This window comes from Salvelinus sp. IW2-2015, linkage group LG4p (assembly GCF_002910315.2).
Source record: "Salvelinus sp. IW2-2015 linkage group LG4p, ASM291031v2, whole genome shotgun sequence".
NCBI classification, from domain to species: domain Eukaryota; kingdom Metazoa; phylum Chordata; class Actinopteri; order Salmoniformes; family Salmonidae; genus Salvelinus; species Salvelinus sp. IW2-2015.
The window spans coordinates 4,825,130-4,843,299 of NC_036841.1; the positions used below are offsets into that span (position 1 = coordinate 4,825,130).

At 42.0% G+C, this 18,170-nt stretch overlaps 1 protein-coding gene across 1 annotated transcript in view; it reads left to right on the forward strand.

Moving 5' to 3' along the window:
- The first annotated feature begins 4,845 nt into the window (after positions 1-4,845).
- Positions 4,846-18,170, forward strand: part of LOC111956788 (BCAS3 microtubule associated cell migration factor-like) — a 401,535-nt gene continuing 388,210 nt past the window's right edge. The window contains 4 exon segments of the mRNA XM_070436727.1: positions 4,846-4,930; positions 5,856-5,910; positions 6,162-6,237; positions 8,550-8,673. Coding sequence (XP_070292828.1) covers positions 4,860-4,930; positions 5,856-5,910; positions 6,162-6,237; positions 8,550-8,673 — 326 coding nt within the window. The 5' untranslated portion in view covers positions 4,846-4,859.

An 18,170-nucleotide genomic window follows, 5' to 3' on the forward strand; every position in this document is an offset into this window, starting at 1 on the left:
CCTATCTTCAAACTCACTGCCTCTTTGCTTGACATCATGGGAAAATCAAAAGAAATCAGCCAAGACCTCAGAAAGAAAATTGTAGACCTCCACAAGTCTGGTTCATCCTTGGAGCAATTTCCTGAAGGTACCACGTTCATTCTGTACAAACAATAGTACGCAAGTATAAACACAATGTGATCACGCAGCGTCATACCGCTCAGGAAGGAGACGCGTTCAGTCTCCTAGAGACGAACGTACTTTGGTGCGAAAAGTACAAATCAATCCCAGAACAACAGCAAAGGACCTTGTGAAGATGCTGGAGGAAACAGGTACAAAAGTATCAATATCCACAGTAAAACGAGTCCTATATCGACATAACCTGAAAGGCCGCTCAGCAAGGAAGAAGCCACTGCTCCAAAACCGTCATAAAAAAGCATTACTACAGTTTGCAACTGCACATGGGACAAAGATCGTACTTTTTGGAGAAATGTCCTCTGATCTGATGAAACAAAAATAGAACTGTTTGGCCATAATGACCATCGTTATGTTTGGAGGAAAAGGGGGGAGGCTTACAAGCCGAAGAACACCATCCCAACCGTGTAGCACGAGGGTGGCAGCATCATGGTGTGGGGATGCTTTGCTGCAGGAGGGACTGGTGCACTTCACAAAATAGATGGCGTCATGAGGGAGGAAAATTATGTGGATATATTGCAGCAACATCTCAAGACATCAGTCAGGAAGTTACAGCTTGGTTGCAAATGGGTCTTCCAAATGGACATTGACCCAAAGCATACTTCCAAAGTTGTGGCAAAATGGCTTAAGGACAACAAAGTCAAGATATTGCAGTGGCCATCACAAAGCCCTGACCTCAATCCTATAGAACATTTGTGGGCAGAACTGAAAAAGCGTGTGCGAGCAAGGAGACCAACAAACCTGACTCAGTTACACCAGCTCTGTCAGGAGGAATGGGACAAAATTCACCCAACTTATTGTGGGAAGCTTGTGGAAGGCTACCCAAAATGTTTGACCCATTTTAAACAATTTAAAGGCAATGCTACCAAATACTAATTGAGTGTATGTAAACTTCTGACCCACTGGGAATATGATGAAAGATATAAAAGCTGAAATAAATAATTATTTCTACTATTATTCTGACAATTCACATTCTTAAAATAAAGTGTTGATTCTAACTGACCTAAGATAGGGAATTTTTACTAGGATTAAATGTCAGGAATTGTGAAAAACTAAGTTTAAATGTATTTGGCTAAGGTTCCGACTTCAACTGTATTAGTCTATTATAATATGGAAACATAATTAGATATTGTACATAATATTAGCATCAACATACATTATTAAATAAATTTCACATATATATGTAATTGTTTCCAATGTCTTTAAGAATATATTAATTTATAAGACTTGAGAGAGAAGAGAGAATAAAAAAATGTCACAAGGGCCTGAGATCAAAGTTAATATTCAGACCACTAGGGGTCAATGGTTTTAGAGAGGATGTCCAATAGGCGGATCTCCACTTAGCTCATCTCCTTGGTAGAGTAACATGCTCAATGCCTGTGTATTTTGAGGGAGGAGATGGGATGGTTAGCTTCAACAAAGTGAGCTGCTACTGGGTAGTCAGTGTTCTTACACCTGATTGAGCTGCGGTGTTCAGCTATGCGTTTTTCCTACGTAGGCTTTCCCACATGAACAGGTGATGAGATAGATTACTCCCTTTGTCTTGCATGAGATGATACCCCTCACAGGGACTTTTCGACCCGTATGTGGGTGTCTGAAGAAGGATGTTTTTGTAGTGCTATTGCACTTTGCGCATGCGCCATATTTATCTTTCATTTGGAATGGGTGTCAAGAGTGTCTGAGTGGGCTCAGGGGGCAGGTCAGATCTCACTAAGCTATCCCCAATATTGCGACCACGCTTACAGTTCACAAGAAACGGTATTATTGTTCACTCTGATTGGTCGAGGACCTACAACACCGCCTCTGTTGTACCCTGATTGGTTTGATGAATGCACAGGAATGCTGCCATTGGTCTCTTCAACACCTCTACTGTTTTCCCACTGTTTTGTGGCATTTGCTAAGGAGCTCCGTTGAACTAAAGAAGCTAACGTTAGCTAGAAAACAACACACTAGGTATGTATTGAATACCATATAAATTAATTGGTTAAGCGAATGATATTTAATAAATAGATGTAGCTTCTGGTGTTTGACAATTGATGTTGTCTGGTGGTGGTTAGCTACCTGCTGTCTCAGACACAGGACTCTGACTCTTGTTCTTGACACAGCTAACTTAGCAAGCTACTATAGCTACATTTATCAAACAATGTTGGCATTTACCCCCTCAAACTATTCATATCAGCAGGTATTAAGCTTGCTTGTTAGCTAACTAAGTCGTCTTCAGTTGGTGATTTGAGGCTGGCCATCTAGCTGGAGGAACCAACTTTAACTAGATAACGTTAGATAGCAAATGTTGCAATCCTTGGCAAATAGCAAGGCTAGCAGTAGTTCGTGTAACGTTACCTGTTCAATATTAGTTCGTTAGTTTATTAACCCAAGTTCCTATAACCATTTGTCGGGAAACTTATTAGCTACAAACATAAAACCAAACCGCAAGAGGGCTCTAAGTTAGCTAACGTAACTAGGGGAGAGTGGCGTAAATTGAGCTAAACATGTACGTTGAGCCACCCTTCTAGGAAACCATACACAAAATGTGTCATTTGACCAAATATTTATCTTAGAGGTCATCATTTCATGTTGTCTGTGAAGGAAAAAAACGCATGGAATGGTGCTCAGCAAGTAAAAAAACAAAGATTTTCACCAAGTCAAATTAATTTATTGTTAGAGGTTTCATAATACTTGTATCAAAACCAAAGTAGATAATTTCTATACATCAATTGGGGTCTCCTATAAGCTTCAATATGAAGTCCTAAACCTAGCATGAAAGTGCATCCTTGTAGCTGTGTGGGCTTATATATGCATGCATGGGTTAAGTTTTGCCAATGGCAAGTTGAACAAATTGAAGTGTTTCTTCCCAGGCATGACGCAAGGCATTATCACTGGGATATGAGGTAACAACAGGGTTAAAATTAAGACAAAAAGCGGGTGTGTTGAATTGTGTTTGGGAAATAAAGATGGACATGGTTTTAAAATGGTAATATTTAATTCAGTGCAGACATATTTAGGCGGCATAATGTATACTGTCCTGCAGCTCAACTTATCCCATACCCAAGGTAAGTTGTGCCAGGAGACCACTTTTTTGGACAAACTGTAATGTTTACTTAATTTCAGATTATTTCCAGGGATACACAACATCCTGAAATATATGTAGCTTTGTTAGAAACAATTGTATATTTCCCTTGACGGAGTGATGCTGAATGTAAAAAATTCAACTTACCCCTCTTTCCTACTGGTTAACAAGTGCTTTCACAGACTGACAGCTGGCTAACAACACTACACAAGGAAAGAAAACAGTTAGCCACTACATTAACAATTAACAGTAAATAGCAATACAAACACATTACCTAGAAGACAGTCACTTTTGAATTGCACAGTTTCAAATTAGACACAAAGGGAGATCATTGTAGTCGCATAAGTTCCAGATTTGGTGCATTGGTACCGCTTACCGTGCAGTAGCAGAGAGAACAGTCTATGACTTGGGTAGCTGGACAATTTTTAGGGCCTTCTATCAGAGGTCCTGGATGGCAGGGAGCTCTGCCCCAGTGATTTACTGTGCCGTACGCACTACCCTCTGTAGCGTCTTCTGGTCAGATGCCAAGCAGTTGCCGTACTAAGCAGTGATGCAGCCAGTCAAGATTCTCTCAATGGTTCAGCTGTAGACATTTTTGAAGATCTGAGGGGTGATGCCTTATCTTTTCAGCCACCTGAGGGGGAAGAGGTGTTGTCGAGACCTCTTCATGACTGTGTTGTTGTGTGGACCATGATAGATCATCAGAGATGTGGACACAGAGGAACTTGAAGCTCTCGGCCCGCTCCACTATAGCCTTGTTGATGTGAATGTAGTCCACGATCAGCTCCTTTGTCATGCTTATGTTGAGAGAGCTTGTTGTCTTGGCACCACACTTCCAGGTCTCTGACTTCCTCCTTATAGGCTGTCTCATTGTCATCGGTGATCAGGCCTGCCACCATCGTGTCGTCTGCATACTTGATGGTTTTTGAGTCGTGCTTGGCCACGCGGCCGTGGGTGAACAGTACAGGAGGGGACTAAGCACACACCCCTGAGGGGCCCCAGTGTCAAGGGTCAGCGTGGCAGATGTGTTGTCTACTTTCACCACCTGGGGCGGCCCGTCCAGGATTCAGTTGCAGAAGGAGGTGTTCAGTCTCAGGGTCCTTACCTTAGTGATGTTCTTGGAGGGCACTATGGTGTTGAACGCTGAGCTGTAGTCAATGAACAACATTCTCACTCTTTGTTGCTTTAATGACAACCTTTAGATACTTTTATGTAGCAAAGGTAATCAAGCTCATATTGGTATGTGATACAGGAAAYGTATTGAAAATAAAAGCAGATCTACATCCTAGTTATTGAATGTAATGTGTTTAGAACTCATAGGAGTGTGATTTGTCCCTAATCTTGGTTATATCAGGTAGGTTTGTTTGGTTGGGGGCGTGGTTTACTGTGTTGCCTGTCAGGGGTACCGGTAGGCCTACATATTGTAGTACAAAATGTTCTATTAGTACAACCAAAAGTGGTGGGAATCTGTTTTAGACTTTTTGTGTCCAATTTATGCCCTATACGGAAATCTACTGGTCTCGGGCTTTATGGAAATAGAGACATAAATTACAATCAGCTAATAGCAGGGTTTAATGGTTATGTTCTTTCCTCTATAGGATAAAGACTTGGAGCCAAAATGGCATCAGACTCCCCGCGCAGACCAAGCCGCTGTGCTGGAGGGGTTGTGGTGCGAGCACAAGCTGCCACGTAAGGACACGCACACACACACAATAAACACACACACACACACACACACAATAATAGGTTTTCAGAAATTCCACTGGATGGGTCTGGGCTGCCAACTAATACAAGTTTCCCCTTGCAAAGACATGACATTACCTAACATCACATGATGGTTGTTATTAATCATCGGTTTCAGACATGCTTCAGTGCTATGGATCGATATGATCTGGTTCAATATATTTCCTTACCACTTTTCTGAGGTAGAGATGGCGTTACAGTGTTATCTGCAAGCAATTTGCCTGAATAAAGTGCAAAGATAATACTTATGCATACACTACCTTCATGGCAATCATTTTAAACGTTATACTTATAGGTATGTATACAGTACCAGTCAAAAGTTTGAACACACCTACTCATTCAAGGGGTTTTCTTTATTTATATTATATTCTACATTGCAAAATAATAGTGAAGACATCAAACCTATGAAATAACACATGGAATCGTGTAGTAACAAATCTAATTGTATTTAAGATTCTTCAAAGTAGCCACCCTTTGCCTTGATGACAGCTTTGCACACTCTTGGCATTCTCTCAACCAACTGCATGAATGTAGTCACCTGGAATGCATTTAATTTAACAGGTGTGCCTTGTTAAGTTCATTTGTGGAATTTATTTTTTCCTTAATGTGTTTGAGCCAATCAGTTGTGTTGTGACAAGGTAGGGGTGGTATACAGAAGCTATCCTTATTTGGTGAAAGACCAAGTCTATATTATGGCAAGAGCAGCTCAAATAAGCAAAGAGAAATTACAGTCCATCATGACTTTAAGACATGAAGGTCAGTCAATGCGGAATGTTTCAAGAACTTAGAACATTTCTTCAAGTGCAGTGTGTCCAATCTTTTGACTGGTACTGTACACATTCAGCAAGGTAATGCTCTTATGTTATTACAGTGAGCAGTCGTATATGGAGAGTGTTGTGACCTTCCTCCAAGATGTGGTCCCTCAGGTAAGACTGTTTCAATTGATTGTCGTCTTTTCTCCAGTAACATCAATGTATATTACGTTTACATGTTACCATTAACCAGATTGACTAGTTTACTCAGGCTGTCAATGGTATTTTTATAGGGCGTAATAACTATATTATTAACTAAATCACACATTATCCACAGAGATCCTATTGAAGTTCCTAGTTTTAATTCTATGACATGAACAGACTGCAGTAATCATTTCATCTGATTTTAATTTTGTCTATTCAAGGCATACACAGGTGCACCCCCAACTGATGAAAAGGAGAAAATAGTTTGGGTCAGATTTGAGAAAGCTGACCTCAATGGTAAGTCTAAGAACAGTTTCAAAGCTTCCCCCCTCGACTGTCTTTTGTTCACCCTTGAGGTGGACACACACATTTTGATAACAAGTGATAACTTGCTTCATTATTATCTGGTATTTTTAATCTACAGATTAGGTTAAACCATATATATATATATGGATTAGGTTAGGTTACCTACAGATTAGGTTAAACCATATATATATATATAAACAGGTTCAAGAATATTTGGAGTGTCCTGAAATATGCTGATAAGTGGCCTCTTGTTAGAATGCCTGGGAAGAAAACTGTTTAAATGTGACACATGAATAGTTCCTTTGGCAGGCGTTGTTTGTCAACCATTTGATGGTTCATTTCTTGTAAGGACTTTGAGTGACAGGCCTGATGTATCTCAACGGCACGTGTGTTTGTGTGCGCGCACACACCAGATCTCTCCCTCAATCTGACAGCAGATGTGTTGATTAGACACAGCATCATTGGCTGTGTTTATAAAACATTCTAACACTTTGTTATTTACGCTAACCTTTGAAGAGGACTCAATTAGAACTTCACTGTTCCTGCTTTGCATGGTCAATGTAAAGCAAATGGTTCCATACGGAAGGAATAGTTGAAATACATTAAAAGCGGCTAGAGTTGACACACATTCAAAGTAGCTAGGGTTGAATATTATTTAAAAGAATGCACTGGAACACTTAAACCCCAAACATTGTTCTACAATGTGAAACAGTTCATTCAAAAATATTTTAGAACTCGACAAAGACAAATTGTCATGTTTCTTTGGACCAGGATTCATAATTTTAGATAGCAGCAACAAACATAGCAGTAAAATGTATTTTATAAACTGATTATACACAGAATATACTAAACATTAAGAACACCTGCTCTTATCATTACAGACTGACCAGGTGAAAGCTATGCTCCCATATTGATGTCACTTGCTAAATCCACTTCAATCAGTGTATATGAAGGGGAGGAAATGGGTTAAAAGAAGGATTTTTAAGCCTTGGAACAATTGAGACATGGATTGTGTGTGTGCCATTCAGAGGGTGAATGGGTAAGACAAAAGATGTATCTGGCTTTTGAAAGGGTTATGGTTGTAGGTGCTGGGGGGGTTGTGCAACTCAATGTTAGGAAGGTGTTCCTACTGTTTTGTATTCTCAATGTATGTTTGTGGGGAGATACACTGACACAGGCACATACAACAGTTATGATGTCTGGGTCTCTGGGATGCAGCCCGCTACAGAAATGCCCAGGTTTGGATCAGACCCCCTCCTTTCTTCACTGATTTGAACATATGGTAAATATCACTGTCAGGCAGCTCTATTTTGATAGTCAAATCAAAATAAGTTTTAATCAGTCTACAGAGTTGACTGAATAGAAATGTATAAACTATCAAATAGAGTCCATATATAAACTCCCAGTAATGTATTGGCTATTTACCAACGTTTTGGCATCATGTGCCTTTTTCAGGGTAATGTCATGAATACTTGAACCAGGTTATGTAGACAAACAGTGCAATTAGTGCTACCAAAGACAATAGTGAGGGGTGTGTCATAATGATTAAGTTAATTCGAATTAATTAGTGAAACTGTCAAAAAAACWATAGTTTATGACATACATAAATATATTAGGCTATTGTTATCATATAGAAACATCATCGAATATTGTACATAATATTAGCATCAACATACATTATTGTTTTATTCAATTTCACATGTTTAATTGTTTCGTATTTCATTTCATATTTGTTACATGTAATCTTTTGGTTCAACCTTAATGTATAATAAGCATCAACAGGGGGAACATATTAGGTGTACGCTAATAAGCTGTAGAAAGAATATATACAATTATAAGACTTGTTCATAAGAAGTGCCTGAGATCAAACTCAGTATTGAGACCACTAGGGGTCAATGTTTTTAGATAGGATATCCAGTAAGCCTCCCTTTGTAGTAGTCGGATCTCGACGTTACCTCTCCTTGGTAGAGTAACATGCTCAATGCCTGTGTATTTGAGGGAGGAGATGGGATGGTTAGCTTCAACAAAGTGAGCTGCTACTGGGTAGTCAGTGTTCTTACACCTGATTGAGCTGCGGTGTTCAGCTCTGCGTTGTTTTTAATTGTCTTTTCGTTAGTCCTACGTAGGCTTTTCCACATGAACAGGTGATGAGATATTTTTATTATTTTTGTTGTTTTAATAGTTTATTCGCCATTAGTCAGCACCTCCACACAAACACATTTTTCTGGGTGTGCGCCAGCTCATGTTCTTTATTCGTACATAAATGTATAACATCCCTGTGTGTTTTGCTGTGTGTCCATCAGATACGTCCCGCTCCCCTGAGTTCCTGGAGATGCACAGTGGCAGCAGTGACCCTCCTCTCTGCCTCATGATTGGTTATGCCGACGGGATGCAAATCTGGAGCATATCCGTGAGTAAAGACCACCTGTAACGTAAAGACCAGCTGTAACGTAAAGACCACCTGTAACGTAAAGACCAGCTGTAACATAAAGACCAGCTGTAACGTAAAGACCAGCTGTAACGTAAAGACCAGCTGTAACGTAAAGACCAGCTGTAACGTAAAGACCAGCTGTAACGTAAAGACCAGCTGTAACGTAAAGACCAGCTGTAACGTAAAGACCAGCTGTAACGTAAAGACCAGAACTGCTAACGTAAAGACCAGCTGTAACGTAAAGACCGCCTGTAACGTAAAGACCCGCCTGTAAACGTAAAGACCACCTGTAACGTAAAGAACCACCTGTACCGTAAAGACCAGCTTAACGTAAAGACCAGCTTGTAACGTACAGACCAGCTGTACGAGTAAAGACCAGCTGTAACGTAAGACCAGCTGTCACGTAGAGACCAGCTGTAACGTAGAGACCAGCTGTAACGTAGAGACCAGCTGTAACGTAGAGACCAGCTGTAACGTAGAGACCAGCTGTCAATAGAAAGATGTTCATAACAACGACAACAGACCACGGAGACGTTATCGTATCTCACTTCCAGTACTCCTTGTCCCCCACTAGATGTCAGGATATACCAGGGTGTTACAGCTATTCTCTTCTTAAAATGCTCAAGTCAATTCCAAGTCCTGACAACTTCTGCACCAATGGTTTCTCTAGGATCTGTGTTGTGGGTGTTGAAATATGAAATGCAGGTCTTTGTGTTGTGGGTGTTGAAATATTTAATTTGAAGTGTAGAGCTGTTTACGTTTGATGAGCAGGGTGGGTGCTTCACACAGGACACTACTCTCTCCAGGTCCCACAGTTACAGGACACATAGCGCCTTTTGTGCACTAGGGCTGGAAATTGCCAGGGACCTCACGATACAATATTATCACAATACTTAGGTGCCGCTACGATATGTATTGTGATTTTTATTGCAATTCGATGTTTCAAACATATTGCTCACCATATGTCTGCTGGAAAGGGATAAGAGAGAGCCATGAGAAAACAAGTTTTGATCGTCATGGAAATAAAAGTGTTGAAAAAGTAGCTCCCTATTTTAAAAAGAAGATGGAGAACAGGCTATGAAATGAAATACTTGAGTTTTGGTGCAGGTACAGCCAACTAGCACAAAAATAATATTGCGATATTGTCGATACGATATATTGTAAAAAAATTATATCCCAATATGTAACTATCACCCTCCCTCACATCACTATTGTGCACCCACATGGAGCAGACTTCCGCAATAGAGACATGCACAGGCCTCCACAAGGTGAGGAAAATCATGGAGGTGAGAGACGGGCCACTCATTTCCTCCTCGCCTGTCACTGAGGAGGTAGACTTAGCCAGGAAGATGGAGGACATTTGATATTCTTATAAGGTGGTTTGTTTTGATGTGACCTGTCTCATCCCAGGGTCAAATATTTATGAGGATGAATATGGATTGAAGTAAAGTAAGAAACCACTTATTGAGAAACGTAATAGTGGAAATGGCGTTAAACTTTTTCCTGCAATTTTCTTTCACCCAGATTTTTTTCTTTCGAGTTAATATCAAAGCCCAACAAGGAGGAATGTATTGTCTATTTGAAAGATCTGTTTTGAAACAACAATTTTTTTCAACCACAGTAAATTTGTTTTCAGGAATATTGAGAAATTCTCTTGGAAAATCATTAGAGGAATTTGTCAGCTCTATAACTTAACAAATAACCCGCAACTCTGCAACGGCCTCCATTTAGGACTATCAGGTTTCACGTGCAAGCTGTCACAGAAACATGCAAACTTAACATACAGTTTAAGTCAGAAGTTTACATACACCTTAGCCAAATACATTTAAATTCCCTGTCTTAGGTCAGTTAGGATCACCACTTTATTTTAAGAATGTGAAATATCAGAATAATAGTGGAGAGATTTATTTCAGCTTTTATTTCTTTCATCACATTCCCAGTGGGTCAGAAGTTTACATACACTCAATTAGTATTTGGTAAGGCATTGCCTTTAAATTGTTTAACTTGGGTCAAACGTTTCGGGTAGCCTTCCACAAGCTTCCCACAATAAGTTGGGTGAATTTTGGCCCATTCCTCCTGACAGAGCTGGTGTAACTGAGTCAGGTTGTAGGCATCCTTGCTCTCACACGCTTTTTTCAGTTCTGCCCACACATTTTCTACTGGATTGAGGTCAGGGCTTTGTGATGAACCACTCCAATACCTTGACTTTGTTGTCCTTAAGCCATCTTGCCACAACTTTGGAAGTATGCTTGGGGTACATTGTTCATTTGGAAGACCCATTGTGACCAAGCTTTAACTTCCTGACTGATGTTTTGAGATGTTGCTTCAATATATCCACATATATTTCTTCCTCATGAAGCCATCTATTTTGTGATCGTGCAACCAGTTCCCCTCCTTGCAAGCAAGCATCCCCCACACCATGATGCTTGCCCCCCGTGCTACACGGTTGGGATGGTGTTCTTCGGGTTGCAAGCATCTCCCTTTTCCTCCAAACAATAACGATGGTCATTATGGCCAAACAGTTCCAGTTTTGTTTCATAGACCAGAGGACATTTATCCAAAAAGTACGATCTTTGTCCCCATGTGCAGTTGCAACCGTATTCTGGCTTTTTTTATGCGGTTTTGGAGCAGTGGCTTCTTCCTTGCTGAGCGGCTTTCAGGTTATGTCGATATAGGACTCGTTTTACTGTGGATATAGATACATTTGTACCTGTTTCCTCCAGCATCTTCAGAAGGTCCTTTGCTGTTGTTCTGGATTGATTTGCACTTTTCGCACCAAAGTGCGTTCATCTCTAGGAGACAGAACGCGTCTCCCTCCTGAGTGGTATGGAGGCTGCGTGGTCCATGGTGTTTATACTTGCGTTTCTATTGTTTGTACAGATGAATGTGGTACCTTCAGGCGTTTGGTATTCCTTGGGAGAATTTCAATTTTTTTCTTTCTGAGGTCTTGGCTGATTTCTTTTGATTTTTCCCATGATGTCAAGCAAAGAGGCACTGAGTTTGAAGGTAGGGCTTGAAAATACATCCACAGGTACACCTCCAATTGACTCAAATGATGTCAATTAGCCTATCAGAAGCTTCTAAAGCCATGGCTCATTTTCTGGAATTTTCCAGATGTTTAGAGGCACAGTCAACTTAGTGTATGTAAACTTCTGACACACACTGGAATTATGATACAGTGAATTATAAGTGAAATATCTGTCTGTAAACAATTGTTGGAAAATTACTTGTCATGCACAAAGTAGATATCCTAACCGACTTGCCAAACTAACTATAGGTTTGCTTAACAAGAAATTTGTGGAGTGGTTGAAAAACGAGTTTTAATGACTCCAACCTAAGTGTATGTAAAACTTCGACTTCAACTGTACATCTATGAGCTCTAGAACAAGAACTAAGTCCTTAATCAGTCCTTTCCTAAACATCCACAGGCCCAACTAGGAAACGACACTACCTTTCCCTCGCACACGTACACGGAGGCTGTCTGGAACATAAACACACACCGGTGTGATGTGGCTATGAACAACGTGTCTGTTTGTTAACGCACCTCTTATGAGAATTGAGGAGTCGAGACTATAGGCACTAGCTACCGATTGTGCTACGCTAGCCTGCCCTAACATGGTACTATCCAGATTAAATGAGGAGAAGAAGGGCCTATAGCCAGCCAGCTGCAGATGTGCTGCTGCAATACATAAACTCTCAGCAAAAAAAGAACGCCTCTCACTGTCAACTGCGTTTATTTTCATTAAACTTAAACATGTGTAAATATTTGTATGAACATAACAAGATTCAACAACTGAGACATAAACTGAACAAGTTTCCACAGACATGTGACTAACAGAAATGGAATAATGTGTCCCTGAACAACGGGGGGTCAAATCAAAAGTAACAGTCCAGTAATCTGGTGTGCCACCAGTGCATTAAGTACTGCAGCACATCTCTCATGACCTGCCACCATATTTGCCAGTTCTTGCTGTGAGATGATACCCATTCTTCCACCAAGGCACCTGCAAGTTCCCGGACATTTCTGGGGGGAATGGCCCTAGTCCTCACCCTCCGATCCAACAGGTCCCAGACGTGCTCAATGGGATTGAGATCTGGGCTCTTCGCTGGCCATGGCAGAACACTGAACATTCCTGTCTTGCAGGAAATCACGCACAGAACGAGCAGTATGGCTGGTGGCATTGTCATGCTGGAGGGTCATGTCAGGATGAGCCTGCAAGGAAGGGTACCACATGAGGGAGGAGGATGTCTTCCCTGTAACGCACAGCGTTGAGATTGCCTGCAATGACGACAAGCTCAGTCGTCATGATGATGAACTGACACACACTGCCCCAGACCATGACGGACCCTCCATCTCCAAATCGATCCCGCTCCAGAGTACAGGCCTCGGTGTAATGCTCATTCCTTCGATGTTAAACGTGAATCCAACCATCACCCCTGGTGAGACAAAACCGCAACTCGTCAGTGAAGAGCACTTTTTGCCAGTCCTGTCTGGTCCAGCGACGGTGGGTTTGTGCCCATAGGCGACGTTGTTGCCGGTGATGTCTGGTAAGGACCTGCCTTACAACAGGCCTACAAGCCCTCAGTCCAGCCTCTCTCAGTTCCTTGTGTAACTCGGGCAGTTGTTGTTGCCATCCTGTACCTGTCCCGTAGGTGTGATGTACCGATCCTGTGCAGGTGTTGTTACACGTGGTCTGCCACTGCAAGGACGATCAGCTGTCCGTCCTGTCTCCTTGTAGCGATGTCTTAGACGCCTCACAGTACGGACATTGCAATTTATTGCCCTGGTCACATCTGTAGTCCTCATGCCTCCTTGCAGCATGCCTAAGGCACGTTCACGAAGATGAGTAGGGACCCTGGGCATCGTTCTTTTGGTGTATTTCAGAGTCAGTAGAAAGGCCTCTTTAGTGTCCTAAGTTTTCGTAACTGTGACCTTAATTGTCTACTGTCTGTAAGCTGTTAGTGTCTTAATGACCTTTCCACAGGTGCATGTTCGTTAATTGTTTGTGGTTCATTGAACAATCATGGGAAACAGTGTTTAAACCCTTTACAATGAAGATCTGTGAAGTTATTTGGATTTTTACGAATGATCTTTGACAGACAGGGTCCTGAAAAAGGGACCCTTCTTTTTTTGCTGTGTTTATATTCTATTACCATCTTGAGTTGGTTATAGTTCCTTTTCAAAACCAGTTGATCAAGGATTGGAATTGACCCCAACTGGGCGATACACTGTTAAGGTGTTCTTTCTCTTTGTCTTCCCCTCTTGTAGTTTTTCTGTGGTTTTGGCATGTTTCCGGGACATGTTTTTTCACTGGGTTCATATTAAGTGATGAAAGCACCTCGGTCTCAAACCGTGAGTGGCTGTGAAGTGTTTGTGACAGTCGCTAAGCCAACACCCTCTGTAATGGCACTGACTGCATACACACACACACACACACACACACACACACACACACACACACACACACGCCTTCATCAGACGGGCTGACAGAGGGAGTGTGTATGTACATATCAACCGTCCCTGTGTTTGTGTATTACTGTCCTGTTAGATAGCGAGGGATCTTTGACTGAAAAGGTGTCGCCTGCCAGGCCCCAGACAGATAAGTCCCAGACTAGCGTGGGCAAGTTGTTGGACTGAGGAGGTGTTGGGTGAAATGACCAGCTTTGAAGAGAGGTGTCTGTGTGGATGCTGTTATTATTAAAACTAGTCCCAGATACACTGATATTTTCCCCTGTCTCCACCGGCTGCCTGGCTATGAGCTTCATCTGTTTCCAAAAGGGTGTAAAGTTTTCACCGCTGGTCTGCAGTCTGCTTTGTAGCTCAACAGTGAAAACGGCCCCTGCTTGTGTCCTACCAGACGTTGCTCTTTGTGTGTGTTACATTTTGCTTGTCGTGTGTCCCTCATGATGGAAACTAAAATTTAAATCAATTGCAGTTATTTTAGGATCCCAAAACCACTTTATCTTTGTTTGAAAGTATTCATCATCATTCACTGATCACATTCATCCACCACCAATATGTCATGCAATGTGTCCTGTCTATGTTCACTCGTGAATATGGCCCAGATATCGTGAGTCACAACTGAGGGGTATTGCAGATTAGAACAGTGTACAACACACTAGTTTGCATTTAAAAACATCCCACCCAGACCAACAAATGAAATTAATAAAATGAAAAATTATTTAAAAAATCAAGAAGAAGCAATTTGGCATATTGYTGTGTAGGCAGGCGGCTAATGTAATGGCGGAGAACAGAGATAGATGTTGATGCCTGGCTGGCTGTCATGTCACACAGAGCCATGTAAGGATGAGCTGTGGGGTAATGCACAATGCCTGCCGTATTATCATTATCCAAACCCCCTCCACCACACACAATCTGGAAAATTCCATTATTCTCCATTTGCAATAGGAATCCCACCCGTCCTCCCACCGTAGTCCCAGTTATTCCCTCTCTCTGTGCTCTAGTGTAATCTGTCCACTGTCACTGGGCCGAGCTGCACTTCTAATAAAAACAATGGCCCGATTCACCACTTCGAAAAGAGGCTACTAATTGCGAAAAGAGCGTTCATCCTCGGATGTGCTTATCTACTTAAGACACGCGGATTAGGGCAACAGTATTGTGATAATGCACATTTCACTGTAATTTATCGCAAAAAAAAAAAAAGGTGGGGTTTAGCGCTTAAAACAATGCACCATTACACACGTCAGAGCCACCACATACCACGCAAGTGTTCTGACCTGACTATCCAAGCCTCTCTCTGGGGCCTAATGCAGGGGATAACCTTGCATCTCTTTGGCATAGAGCAGGGACACTGCTACCAGATTTATTTCCATGAACAGTTCTCCTTGCATCTGACACATAAGTAAAGATGGGAAGCAACCTACAATAACCTCAAATATATTGGTGTCCTCCAGCTATAGATACTGTAGCTTCCCAGAATGACAGGGGATATAGGTCTACACAGCAGATGTGGCGGACATGTTCAAAATGTCAATGTGTCAACACTATTTCCTGAACATTATCCATCTTCTAACCTATTATTCTTCAGTTACTATATGTTGGGCTATGTTTGATCTCAGTTCTGTTTAAAGCATTTTAAAAGTATTTTTGACGTCAGTCATCGTAGCTCTTTTGAAAGCCATCAGCTGAGCTGACTGACTGACTGGTTATCAGACTCTGTTGGTCGCAGCCCGTTCTGTCATGTTGGCTCGGTCACAGAAAGAGTAGGCAGCTTGTTTGCATCGCAATGCTTTGGGGACCTTTCTTGGTGGCTTTTAATGTGCGGTTTGGCTGGCACTTCAACCACCGGCCCCCCTCCCCTCTAGGGCCCCCTCCCTCCTCGACAAGCCCCTTTCCACGCAGTTGGAATAGATTATTTTGCTTACAGTGTGAACAAATCTCTCTTTGTTCCGGTCAGGGGCCCCCACATTGTCTTTTGACTTTGCCCTGCTGCCGACTTCTTAGCCCTTTAGCCTCCATTCATAAGCGGCAGCTGTAGAAGTTTGGTTGGTGTAGCGGATAATTCTTCAAGTACTGTAGTTATGTGGAGTGACTTGGCTCCTCAGACACTGAGCTTAATTGGAAGTATGCCGATTGATTAACGGAGTGACCTCTTAATAAGACACTATCTCTCTTAACTAGTGTCACCACACCGAGCGCAATAGAGTTTAGTATCATAGAAAGAACAACTCCCCCCGCTGACTATGGGCCAACTGTTAACCGTTTCTTATCAAGTGTTTCCCCTAACATTGTATAGGCGGGCTTCCCCCCCTGCCTAGCTCTATCTCTGTTCAGTTGGTGTTCGCTTGTCCAAGTGTCTTTGACGAAACGACACCGCAACGCGCATAAAACAACAATTGTCGTCTTTGCCACCAACTAAAGCCTTTAAAAATAATATATACATTCGTTAAATTTCCTTTATTTACAAGCAATCAGAGTAAATTAATTTTTAGACTGAGCGTCAATTGTATGCATTTATATCAGAAGGACGGAGAGAAAATGCTGACCAGCCACTGCTAAAATAGTCTCAAAGCTTTGACTTGTTACATTTACTTATGTGTAGATTATATTGTGTATACGTTGCTTACTTGCTTATTATCTCCCTCTCGTGTTGCTGGTGTGGGTAGCCCCAGGAGCTTTTCTCTGTGCGCCACGGACCTGTGAGAGCTGCCACATCGCCGGCGCCCATATCAGTGAGTATCTACTGCTTACCTCTGCCATCTGTGGGTACCCTAACATTTTTATTCCGTCTAGCGGGTTCACATCGGACTGTCTTTGAATGTGATGCACATTGTAAGCGACGTCGTTCCAGAGACTCAAGTCCCCAAGATGCTGTCGTTCTAGAAATCAGTAGAAAAGCTCAGCTGTTTTCAGCTTGTCATGCCACAGAACTTCTGTCTATCCACTTTAGTCAATATTTGTCCACCAATCTGCAAAGTGGAAGAAAAACGCTCTGCAGTTGATGCAAGCACACTGGTCTGTGTTTTTCCTCGACGTGGGTGTCAACACGGCCATGAATCTCTCCTCCGTAAACAATGTAATCACTTAAACTCAAATCTGTTCCCGCCAGCTCAAGGACCGCTCTTGAAACGAAGTTAAGTGTGTCACAATTTATGCTGTTTGTGGTGTTTGTTTCAGTGATATACCATGCATAATTAAAGACTTCCGGTTTGTCAATAGTCAGGAGCCCCTCTCTTCCTGTTCCTATCCTAATATTAAAGGCAGTCCTTTAAGGAATTACGTTGGCCTGGCCTCAGCTGGCTCAGAATGAAGTGCCAGAGCCCCCCCACCAGCATTTCTCGCACAAGTAACTCATTGGCTGCATTGTATTACAGGGGTAATAGCATTTCTAAAGGTTATAATGGAAGAGAAGCAGCCAGTGAAAAACATTCCAAGGTTTTGATCTAATCATGTTCAATTCAGAGCTTCAAAGGCGGAGGGCACCCTCTAGGTTGCCTATGGACCGCTCTCACAGACAAGACTTTATCTAAACAAAATATTCACATCCTCTAAGCCGGTACATCAATGGATTTCCCTCGTTCCGCCAATTAGTTATTCCCAGCGCATGACGTTGAAATTTCTGTCACTGCAGGTATAATTCAGAAATGAAGTGAAAGCACAAAACTCTAGCATGTGGCGTTCTGGTGAGAAAATCAGCTTTTGTTCTTGCTCTGTGTTCCGGTCCTTTGGCAGATTCAACAATGCACAATGACCGCATTGAAAGGGCCTGGACGGGGAGAAGCCACAGACAGTAATAAGAAGCAGCAGATACCCAACACATGAGGAGTGATTCTCTGACCGCAAAATAAAAATGAATTGTACTAGCGGGGAGAGAGAGACACTGATTGCAATTACAGACCCAGCCGCCAAACAGTGTTGCTTGTGGTGATGCTGTTAAAAAGACCAATTGTTTTTAGTCGGGATCCTGGGTGGGCGGTTTGGAAAGTCCTGAAATATAGGTGTCGGTTCAAATAAGGCGAAATGCCCTTCCGG